Source organism: Microtus oregoni, unplaced genomic scaffold (genome assembly GCF_018167655.1).
Source record: "Microtus oregoni isolate MIOR12 unplaced genomic scaffold, Mior012 000043F_ref0000047, whole genome shotgun sequence".
In the NCBI taxonomy this organism is placed as follows: Eukaryota; Metazoa; Chordata; class Mammalia; order Rodentia; family Cricetidae; genus Microtus; species Microtus oregoni.
The window spans coordinates 11,621,511-11,634,465 of NW_024543210.1; the positions used below are offsets into that span (position 1 = coordinate 11,621,511).

At 39.3% G+C, this 12,955-nt stretch overlaps 1 protein-coding gene across 1 annotated transcript in view; it reads right to left on the reverse strand.

The window, feature by feature from the left end:
* The window catches only part of Catsperb (cation channel sperm associated auxiliary subunit beta), a 228,535-nt gene that overhangs the window by 92,463 nt on the left and 123,117 nt on the right, over positions 1–12,955 (reverse strand). Inside the window, 1 exon segment of the mRNA XM_041633087.1 lies at positions 6,351–6,495. Within this exon segment, the coding sequence (XP_041489021.1) occupies positions 6,351–6,495 (145 nt within the window).

Here is a 12,955-nt window from a genome sequence, read left to right on the forward strand (position 1 = left end):
AAAAGAACAATACTCAGCTTCATACGGGGGGAAAAGAGCAGGACAGTTAAACCAATCCTGTATAATAAAGGAACTTCTGGAAATATCACCATCACTGACTTCAAGCTCCACTATAGAGCTATAGTCATAGAAACAGCTTGATATTGGCATCAAAACATACACATGGATCAATGGATGATGGGGGAGAGTCTTCTGTTTTGTGTTAATTTCGTTGGTTAAATAAACTGCCTTGGCCCTTTAATAGGACAGAAAATTAGATAGGCGGAGTAAACAGAACAGAATGCTGGGAGAAAGAAGCTGAGTCAGGGAGTTGCCATGATTCTCCCACTCCAGACAGACACAGGTTAAAATCTTCCCTGGTAAGCCACCTCGTGGGCTACACATATTATTAGAAATGGGTTAGATCAAGATGTAAGAGCTAGCCAATAAGAGGCTGGAACTAATGGGCCAGGCAGTGTTTAAAAGAATACAGTTTCCATGTAATTTTTGGGGGTATAAAGCTAGCCGTGCGGGTGGCCAGGAGCCAGGAACGTAGCCCGCCGCTCCTATTACAGCAAATGGAGTTGAATCAAACAAAGTTTCTGACATTAATCCACACACATATGAACACCTGATTTTTGACAAAGAAGCCAAAAAATATAAAATGGAAAAAAGAAAACATCTTCAACAAATGGTGCTGGCCTAATTGGATGGTGGCATGTAAAAGAATGCAAATAGATCCATACGTATGGTCCTGCACAAAATGGAGTCCAAGTGGACCAAAGACCTCAACATAAATACAGTCACACTGAACTTCATAGAAGAGAAAGAGAGAAGTAACCTTGAAAGCATTTGCACAAGAAACAACTTCCTGAAAAAAAAAATCCAGTAGCACAGTCACTGAGATAAACAAATGGAACCTCCTGAAGCTGAAAAGTTTCTGTAAGTCAAAGACCATGGTCAACAAGAGAAAAAGGCCAACAGCCAACATCTAAATGTAGAGAAACTAAATGAGTCCACTAAAATCAGAAAAAAAAAATAAGGCTGTCCACCCTCTGTCCAAAATTGAAAAGATCTTCACAAACCCCACATCTCATGGAGGGCTGACGTTCAAAATATATAAAGAACTCAAGAAACTTGGCATCAAAATACCAAATAATCCAATATAAAATGGGATACAGATCTAAACAGAGAATTCTCAGCAGAAGAATCTCAAATAGCTGAAATACACTTCAAGAATTATTCAACATCCTTAGCCCTCAGGGAAATGCAAATCAAAAAGACTCTGAGATACCATCTAACACCTGCCAGAATGACTAAGAACAAAAACACTAATGAAAGCATATGTTGGGGAGCATGTAGAATAAGGGGAGCATTCCTACACTGCTGGTGGGAGTGCAAACTTGTACAGGCACTTTGGAAATCAGTCTTGAGGTTTTTCAGAAAATTGAGAACATTCTTCCACAAGGTCCAGCTAAACCAATCTTGGGCATATACCCAATGTGACTTACTACAAGGACATTTCTCAACTATGTTCATAAAAGCATTATCCATAAATGCTGGAACCTGGAAACAACCTAGATGCCCATAAACTGAAGAATGGATTAAGAAAATGTGGTACCACTAATGAACATTGATGCAAAAATATAAAATAAAATGCTCACAAATTGATACAAAAACACATCAGAACCACCATCCAGTTTGATTAGAGAGGTGTAGGGATGGTTCAAAATATGAAAATCTGTCAACGTAATCCACCATATAAACAAACTGAAAAATAAAAACAACATGATCATCTCATTAGATGCTGAAAAAGCTTTTGATAAAATACATCTCTTCATGATAAAGGCCTTGGTGAGAGCAGGGATATAAGAAACATACCTAAACATAATAAAAGGCAATATACAGAAAGCCAACAGCCAACATCAAACTAAATGGAGAGAAACTTACAGTGCTACCACTGAAATCAGGAACAAGACAAGTTGTCCACTCTCTCCATTTCTATTCAAAATAGTACTTATTGAGGTCCTAGCTAGAGCAATAAGACACCAAAAAGAGATCAAGGGGATACATATCAGAGAAGATGTCAAAGTCTCACTATTTGATGATGATATGATAGTTTACATAAGTGATCCGAAAAATTTTACCAAGGAACTTCTATAACTCATAAACACTTTTAGTAAGGTAGCAGAATACAAGATTAACTCAAAAAAAAATTAATAGCTCTCCTGTACACAGATGATAAAAGGGCTGAGAATGAAATCAGAGAGACATCATCCTTCACAATAGCCACAAACAGCATAAAATATCTTGGAGTAACTCTAACCAAACAAGTAAAAGACATGTATGACAAGAACTTTAAATCTTTGAAGAAAGAAATTGAAGAAGACACCAGAAAGTGGAAAGATCTCCCATGCTCTTGGACAGGTAGAATGAACATAGTAAAAGTGGCAATCTTACCTAACTCAATTTACAGATTAAATGTAATGCCCATGAAAATCCCAGAAAAATTCTTCAAAGACCTTGAAAGAACAGTACTCAACTTCATATGGAAAAGCAGAAAAAACAGCATAGCCAAAAACAATCCTGTACAATAAAAGAACTTCTGGAGGAATCACAATCTCTGACTTCAAACTCTACTACAGAGCTATATTACTGAAAACAGCTTGGTAATTGCATAAAAACAGACAGGAGGACCAATGGAATTGAATTGAAGACCCTAATATTAATCCACACAATTTTCAACACCTGATTACCTGATTTTTGAAAAAGAAGCAAAATATATCAAATGGAAAAAAGAAAGCATATTTAACAAGTGGTGCTGTCATAACTGAATATCAACATTGAGAAGAATGAAAATAAACCCATATCTATCACAATGCACAAAACTCAAGTCCAAATGGATCAAAGACCTCAACATAAAGTCAGCCACACTGAACCTCATAGAAGAGAAAATGGGAAGTACACTTGAACACCTTGGCACAGGAGACCACTTCCTAAATATAACCCCTAAAGCACAGACACTGAGAGAAATAATTAATAAATGGGACGTCCTAAAACTGAAAAGCTTCTACAAAGCAAAGGATATGGTCAACAAGACAAAAATGACAGCCTACAGAAGGAAAAAGATCTTCACCAACCCCATATCAGACAGAGGTCTGATCTCCAAAATATGCAAAGAACTCAAGAAATTGGTCATCAAAAGAACAATAATCCAATAAAAAAAATGGAGTACAGACCTAAACAGAGAATTCTCAACAGAGGAATCTAAAATGGCTGAAAGACACTTAAGGAAATGCTCAGCATCCTTAGTTATCAGAGAAATGCAAATCAAAACAACTCTGAGATTCAATCTTACACCTGTAAGAATGGCCAAGATCAAAAACACTGATGACATGTTATGCTGGAGAGGCTGTGGGGTAAAGGGAAAACTCCTGCATTGCTGGTGGGAGTGTGAGCTGGTACAGCCCCTTTGGATATCAGTGTGGTGATTTCTCAGAAAATATCCTTCCTCAAGACCCATCAATACATCTTTGGGGTATATATCCAAAGGATGTTCAACCGTGCCACAACGACATGTGCTCAACTATGTTCATAGCAGCATTGTTTGTCGTAGACAGAACCTGGAAACAACCTAAATGCCCCTCAACCAAAGAATGGATAAGGAAAGTGTAATACATTTACACAATGGAGTACTACACAGCAGAAAAAAATAATGACATCATGAAATTTGCAGGCAAATGGATGGAGTTCAAAAACATCATTTTAAGAGAAGTAACCCAGACACTGAAAGACAATTATCACATGTACTCACTCATAAGTGGTTTTTAAACATAAAGCAAAGAAAACCAGCCTACAAATCACAATCCCAGAGAACCTAGACAACAATGAAACTAAGAGAGACAGACATGGATCTAATCTACATGGGAAGTAAAAAAGGGCAAGATCTCCTGAATAAATTGGGAGCTTGGGGACCTTAGGAGAGAGTTGAAGGAGAGGGGAGATCAGGGAGGGGAGCAGAGAAAAATGTAGAGCTCAATAAAAATCAAGAAAAAAAAGAAAACATGGTATATATACACAATGGAGTATTACTAAGTGGTTTTTAAAAAAGTAATAGCATCATAAAATTTGAAGGCAAATGAATGGAACTAGATAAAAATCATCCTGAGTGAGGCACAGAGAACCAGAAAGACAAACAATACCATGAACTCATTCTTAAGTGGATATTATATGAGAAGCAAAGGATAGCCAGGCTACAAACCATGGCCCAAGAAAAGCTAGGTAAAAAGGAGGGCCCAAGGAGAGATGCTTGGATTCTCCTGGGAAGGGGAAACTCCTGGGTTAACTGGGGGTGGGAGAACACTAGGGGAATGGGAACATGAGGGATCATGTTGGGTGGTTTGTGGGCAAGATAGACATGAAGAATAATGAAAGAGATATCTTGGTACAGAGGGCATTTGGGGGTTAGGGAGAACCCTAGTACTAGGAAAACTCAAAGGAATCCACAAGGATGACCCCAGCTAAGACCACTAGCAATAGTGGAGAGAGAATCTATAAACACCACCTTACTAAGCCATTATAATTCCTAACTGCATTCTAAATATTAATCCTTATAGCCATAGTTGAATGTAGCTTTCACCCATTATCAAAGAAATTTTTAGTTTTAAAAGACAGCCATTACAGGAAAGCATAACTAATCAGAAGGCAGAGGACAAGAGATCATGTGGTTCCCAGCCACAACTGATACATTGACAATACAACTCTGGCATCCAAGGCTCAGGCAGGATTGCGGAAGAGTGGGAAGAAAGAATGTAAGAGCCAGAACAGGAAGTCATGGTATCTTCTATGTGTATAGTGGGAGCTATACCTATGCAGTCTCTACAATATGATTCCCAAACAAGCCAACTGATGTGGGAGTGTCATATATCAATCTGTTGATTTCATTGGTTAAGCAATAAAGAAACTGCTTGGCCCTCATAGGTTAAAACATAGGTGGGTGGAGTAAACAGAACAGAATGCTGGGAGGAAGAGGAAGTGAGCTCAGACTCAACAGCTCTGCCCTCTGGAGAGAGACGCCATGCTCCTCTCTCCTGGGCAGACACACACGATGAAGCTCCGACCCAGGATGAACGTAGGCTAGAATCTCCCTGGTAAGCCACCTCGTAGGCTACACAGATTATAAAAAATGGGCTAGTCCAGGTGCGAGAGTTAGCCTAGAAGAGGCTAGATAGAAATGGGCCAAGCAGTGTTTAAATGAATACAGTTTGTGTGTTGTTATTTCGGGCATAAGCTAGCCAGGCGGCCAGGGTGCTGGGGACACAGCCCCGCCGCTCCTATTACAACAGCCAATAGACATGATAACATGAAAGGGGAAAGTCTCATGGCTCCAACACTAGATAAAGAACTACAGGGAAGTAAAGAGTGCTGCGAGCAAGAGAAATAGTCTTCCCTAGGAAAGAGTCTCCCTATAGGTTTGCCAATATCAAATATTCGGGAATGAAATAATATATATATATACAGGTAACATTATATTATATATTGTTATATTGTATATAGTGTATGGACTGAACAGATTGTGTGCCTGTGTGCATATATTTCACAACAATTAATGAAAAATATACGAATTTGAGACAAAGTGGGGAGAGCTATATGGGAGGGGATAGAGGGAAGAAAGGGAAGGGAAAATCATGTAATATTATTCATATTAAAAACCTTTAACAAAAAGGAAAAATACTCCACTAAAAAAAAAGATTTCAAAACCTCAAAGACAGAATAGCAAATTGAAAATGAAGAGCAGGGGGACACGGAAACACGAGGACCATGCCCTTCCTGATTCAGGTCCCAAGTCTGGTTGGTTGTATTCAACTGAATGGGAAGGGAGCAGGCAATTGTAGGTTAGATCAATCACGGCCAACTTTTTTTTTTTCATTTTACAACAAACTGACAGCTTCATTGACTCAGTCAAAGAAACTGTGAAGATGGAGAGCAAACAATCATTCATATCGTGTCACTTCTTAAGTTTCTGTGACCTGAGCTATATCTACTTCATCAGCAAAACCAAAGCAAGCACTTCCTTCTTTGGCATTGCAGTTGTGAGTATTAAATAAGACACTGTCTAAAACATGTGAAGCAAAATTATATCTCCATTGTGGCATGTATTATTATTTGGTTTGGGAAAAGGAAACAGCACTGAAAACACAGCCAGCATGCTAACCCAGGGTTCTTTTTTATGGCTGTTCATATGATTTGTCTCTGTAGAGTCCTATATTTGAGGCCTTATTATTAGTTGATTAATACATATTTTTCAAACAGTTTACATTCCTGAGTCAAATGTAGAACTAACTTAAAACCCCAAAAAGAATGTTCCTTACCTGCCTTTGTCATGTAAATCATTCCATTTTGTGTAATAAAAGAAATAGCTGAAGAATAAAAACAATGAATAGTCTTCCTTACAAAGTCACTGAGAAATTCGCACAATTGTTCAAAAGTATTGCCACCATCCACTGAAAGCCATACCTAAAGAAATAAAGAGATATTACCTCACTGATTTTCAAAATTACCTATTAGCCTGATCTTCCTACAAAAGAGAAACCATGTAGTACTATTTTCCTCACATCTCGATGTCCATGACAAACTAAGGCACACACTGGCTACTTTCCCACTCACCCACTTGATTTACCCTCCCAAGGGTTTGTATTGTCAGAAGCAATTAGGAAACTGAGTGACTGAATGACATTTTACTGCCTTCTCATTCTCTCTCTCTCTCTCTCTCTCTCTCTCTCTCTCTCTCTCTCTCTTTCTCTCGAACACGCGTGTGTGTGTGTGTGTGTGTGTGTGTGTGTGTGTGTGTGTGTGTTACATGCATGGGGGAGACTACAGGATGACATTGAGTGAATTCCTCTATTGTGTGCTCTGACTGATTGAGACAGTCTTTTATTGAACAGGAAGTTTATTGCTTTGGACACGTTGGCTGGCCAGCGAGCTCTCTGGATCTGCCTGTCTCTGCTCCCTAATGCAGTTGCTATAAGTATGCACAGCCATGCTCAACCTTTCACACTGGTGTTGGGGATTTGAACTCAGGTCCTCAAACTTTCAGAGCAAGTGAAACCAGCCGAGACAGCTTCCCAGTGCCACATATTGTGTTTTGTATTTGTATCTTTCTGATACTTAGAAGCTATACCATCTCTTTGCAGGTTTATTTCTATTTTTGTTTCAATGGAATGCCTCTTTGTGTCATTTCTCTTTTTAACTACTAGATTTTCCTTTTGAAAATACTTTATATGAATTCTTTCGCTATTGTTATTGCTAATTCTCCCCTCCATTATCAGGTCTATATTCTAGTCTTCCTTAAAAATTATGGAGTCTGCTCTCTTGGCGCCAGGAGACCCAGCGTTGGGGTGAGTTTCTGGCCCCGTGGCGCCAGCCTGGGAAGGGGAGCTCAGAGGTTCCTTGGCCCCCTATCCCTCTTGAGCTCTCGGCAGGGCCTCCACTCCCTGCATACCGCCTCTTTCTTCCTAGCCCACCCAGCTTCCATCCAGAACCCTCCCCACTTCGGCCCCACCACCCTCTTTCGGCACATAACATCACCCAGCCCAGCCTGTCTGGGCACTGGGTCCGAATCCTCGGGGCACCCAAGCGGGCAGGAGTTCCTTTGTTTCTTTGGCCTGCCTGCACCAAGCAGGGTAGATGCTTTGTTTGCGACCTGCCCACCAGCACGGAGGCCTGATCTCTCGGCGCCAGGAGACCCAGCTTTGGGGAGACCCAGCGTTGGGGAGAGCCAGCGTTGGGTAGGCAAGGAGACCTGATCCGGTAAAGAAGGTCCATAAGGGAGCATTTGGAAGAAGAGATGGGCAGACGCCAAGGAAAGAATTCGCCCAACAAGCTGAAAAGAAACATGAAGCCACCAGAAACCAGCAACCTCACAACGGGAGGACATGAACACATTAATCAAGAAGAAGTAGAAAAGATTGACTTCATGAAAGTGATTGACGCCCTTAAACAGCATGTAAAAAACGCCCTTATAGAAATGGATGAAAAATATAACAGAAAGTTTGAAGAATTGAATAAATCAGTGAATGATACCCTAGAAAACCAAGGAAAAACAATCAAACAGATAATGGAAACGGTGCAAGACTTGAAAACTGAAATGGCGGTAAAGAAGAAAACACAAACAGAGGGCCGGCTGGACATGGAAAATTTAAGTAAACAAACAGAGTCTAGAGAAACAAGCATAACCAACAGAATACAAGAGTTAGAAGAAAGAATCTCAGATTCTGAAGATACCATAAAGAAAATAAACACACTGATCAAAGAAAACAGCAAGTCCAACAAACTCTCATCACAAAATATTCAGGAAATATAGGACACAATAAAAAGACCAAACCTAAGAATAATAGGAGTAGAAGAAGGAGAAGTGCAGCTCAATGGTCCAGAAAATATATTTAATAAAATTATAGAAGAAAACTTTCCCAACCTAAAGAAAGATATACCTATGAAGGTTCAAGAAGCATACAGAACACCGAATAGGCTGGATCAAAAAAAAACATCCCCTCGCCATATAATTATCAAAACACAAAATATACAGAATAAGGAAAGAATATTAAGAGCTGCAAAGGAAAAAGGCCAAATTACTTATAAAGGTAAACCTATCAGACTTACACTTGACTTCTCCATGGAAACCATGAAAGCCAGAAGGTCCTGGATAGACATACTGCAGAAACTGAGAGACCATGGATGCAAGCCCAGATTACTATACCCAGCCAAGCTTTCGTTCACTATAAATGGAGAAAACAAAATTTTCCAGGATAAAAACAAATTTAAACAATACGCAGCCACAAATCCAGACTTACAGAAAGTAATTGAAGGAAAATCACTAACCAAGGAGTCCAACAATGACCACAATAACTCAGACATCTAGAGACCCTTCACCAACACAAATCAAAGAAGGGAAACACACAAACTCTATGACTAAAAAAAATGACTGGAGTGAACAACCACTGGTCATTAATATCACTTAATGTCAATGGACTCAACTCACCTATTAAAAGGCACAGGCTAAGAGATTGGATACGAAAACAGGATCCAACATTCTGCTGTTTACAAGAATCACACCTCAACCACAAAGACAGGCACCTACTCAGAGGAAAGGGCTGGGAAAAGGCTTATCAAGCAAATGGACCTAAGAAACAAGCAGGTGTGGCCATACTAACCTCTAACAAAGTTGACTTCAAACTTAAATCAATCAGGAGAGATGGAGAGGGGCATTTTATACTCATAACAGGAACAGTTCATCAGGATGAAGTCTCAATCCTGAACATCTATGCCCCTAATATAAAAGCACCCACGTACATAAAAGAAACATTGCTAAAACTCAAGGCAGCCATCAAACCGCACACACTAATAGTAGGAGACTTCAACACTCCTCTCTCACCAATGGACAGGTCAATCAGACAGAAACCTAACAGAGAAATAAGAGAATTAATGGAAGTAATGAATCAAATGGACTTAACAGACATCTATAGAACATTCCACCCAAATAGGAAAGAATATACCTTCTTCTCTGCAGCTCATGGAAAACTTCTCAAAAGTCGACCACATAGTCGGTAACAAAGCAAACATCCACAGTTACAAAAAAATATTAGTAACCACATGTGTCTTATCAGATCACCAGGGATTAAAGTTAGAATTCAACAACAATGCTATCCTCAGAAAGCCTACAAATTCATGGAAACTGAACAGTCAACTACTGAACCATACCTGGATTAAGGAAGAAATTAAGAAAGAAATTAAAGTCTTCATGGAATTCAATGAAAATAAAGAAACAACATACTTAAACTTATGGGACACTATGAAAGCAGTCCTAAGAAGAAAGTTCATAGCACTAAGTGCCCACTTAAAGAAAACAGAGAAAGCTCACATTGGAGACTTAACAGCCCACCTGAAAGCTCTAGAAAAAAAAGAAGCAGACTCACCTAGGAGGAGTAGAAGACTGGAAATAATCAAACTGAGGGCTGAAATCAACAAAATAGAAACACAGAAAACAATCCAAAGAATCAATGAAACAAAAAGCTGGTTCCTGGAGAAAATCAACAAGATTGATAAACCCCTATCCAAACTAATCAAGTGACAGAGAGAGAATTTGCAAATTAATAAGATCAGAAATGAAAAGGGGGACATAACCACAAACACAGAGGAAATTCAGAGAATCATTAGATCTTACTACAAAAGCCTGTATGCCACAAAAATGGAAAGTGTAAAGGAAATGGACACATTTTTAGATAAATACCATATACCAAAGTTAAACCAGGACCAGGTTAACAATCTAAATAGACCTGTTAGTCGTGAAGAATTAGAAGAGGTTATCAAAAACCTCCCTACCAAAAAAAGCCCAGGACCAGATGGTTTCAATGCGGAATTCTACCAGAACTTCCAAGAAGACCTAATACCTATACTCCTTAATGTATTTCACAATATAGAAACAGAAGAGGCATTGCCAAATTCCTTTTATGAAGCTACAGTTACTCTGATACCAAAACCGCACAAAGACTCAACCAAGAGAGAAAATTATAGGCCAATCTCACTCATGAACATCGATGCAAAAATCCTCAACAAAATATTGGCAAACCGAATCCAAGAACACATCCGAAAAATTATCCATTATGATCAAGTAGGCTTCATCCCAGGGATGCAGGGCTCATTCAACATACGAAAATCTTTCAATGTAATCCAGCATATAAATAAGCTAAAAGAAAAAAATCATATGATCATTTCATTAGATGCTGAAAAAGCATTTGACAAAATTCAACATCTCCTTATGATAAAAGTCTTGGAGAGATTAGGGATTTAAGGGTCATACCTAAATATAATAAAAGCTATATACAGCAAGCCAACAGCTAACATCAAATTAAATGGAGAGAAACTTAAAGCCATCCCACTAAACTCAGGAACACAACAAGGCTGTCCACTCTCGCCATACCTCTTCAATATAGTGCTTGAAGTTCTAGCAATAGCAATAAGACAACATAAGGGGATCAAGGGGATTCGAATTGGAAAGGAAGAAGTTAAACTTTCGTTATTTGCAGATGATATGATAGTGTACATAAGCGACCCCCAAAACTCCACCAAAGAACTTTTACAGCTGATAAACACCTTTAGTAATGTGGCAGGATACAAGATCAACTCCAAAAAATCAGTTGCCCTCTTATACACAAAGGATATGGAAGCAGAGAGAGAAATCAGAGAAGCTTCACCTTCCACGATCGCCACAAACAGCATAAAATATCTTGGGGTAACTGTGACTAAGGAAGTGAAAGATCTATTTGACAACAACTTTAAGGCATTGAAGAAAGAAACTGAGGAGTATACCAGAAAATGGAAGGACCTCCCTTGCTCTTGGATTGGGAGGATCAACATAGTAAAAATGGCAATTCTACCAAAGGCAATTTATAGATTCAATGCAATCCCCATCAGGGTCACATCAAAATTCTTCACAGATCTTGAGAGGACAATAATCAACTTTATATGGAAAAACAAAAAACCCAGGATAGCCAAAACAATCCTATACAATAAAGGATTGTCTGGAGGCATTACCATCCCTGACTTCAAACTCTATTACAGAGCTCCAGTGATGAAAACAGCATGGTATTGGCATAAAAACAGAGAAGTCGACCAATGGAATCGTATAGAAGACCCGAATTTTAACCCACAAACCTATGAACACCTCATTTTTGATAAAGGAGCCAAAAGTATACAATGGAAGAAAGAAAGCATCTTTAACAAATGGTGCTGGCATAACTGGATGTCAACCTGTAGAAGAATGAAAATAGACCCATATCTATCACCATGCACAAAACTCAAGTCCAAATGGATTAAAGACCTCACTACCAGTCAGAACACATTGAACCTGATAGAAGAGAAAGTGGGAAATACCCTACAGGAGATGGGCACAGGAGATCGCTTCCTATGTGTAACCCCAACAGCACAGACATTAAGGTCAACATTGAATAAATGATACCTACTAAAACTGAGAAGCTTCTGTAAAGCAAAGGACACTGTCACCAAGACAAAAAGGCAACCTACTAACTGGGAGAAGATCTTCACCAACCCCGAAACAAACAAAGGTCTGATCTCCAAAGTATATAAAGATCTCAAGAAACTAGACTTTAAAATGCTAATTAACCCAATTAAAAAATGGGGCACTGAACTGAACAGAGAATTCTCAGCAGAGGAAGTTCAAATGGCCAAAAGACACTTAAGGTCATGCTCAACCTCCTTAGCGATCAGGGAAATGCAAATCAAAACAACTTTGAGATATCATCTTACACCTGTCAGAATGGCTAAAATAAAAAACTCCAATGATAGCCTTTGCTGGAGAGGCTGTGGAGGAAGGGGAACCCTCATCCATTGCTGGTGGGAATGCAATCTTGTGCAACCACTTTGGAAATCGGTGTTTCGGTTTCTCAGGAAATTCGGGATCAACTTACCCCTGGACCCAGCAATACCACTCCTGGGAATATACCCAAGAGATGCCCTATCATATGACAAGAGCATTTGTTCAACTATGTTCATAGCAGGATTATTTGTAATAGCCAGAATCTGGAAACAACCTAGATGCCCTTCAATGGAAGAATGGATGAAGAAAGTGTGGAATATCTACACATTAGAGTACTATGCTGCGGTAAAAAACAATGACTTCTCAAATTTTGCATGCAAATGGATGGAAATAGAAAACACTATCCTGAGTGAGGTAACCCAGACCCAAAAAGATGAATATGGGATGTACTCACTCATAATTGGTTTCTAGCCATAAACAAGGGTCACGAAGTCTACAATTGGTGATCCCAAAGAAGCTAAGTAAGAAGGTGAACCAAAGGAAAAGCATATAGTTGTCCTCTTGGCTATGGGAAGTAGACAAAATTGCCGGGGAGAAAATTGAGATCTTGGGGGTGGGGTGGGATGGGGGTAAGGGGAGATGGGG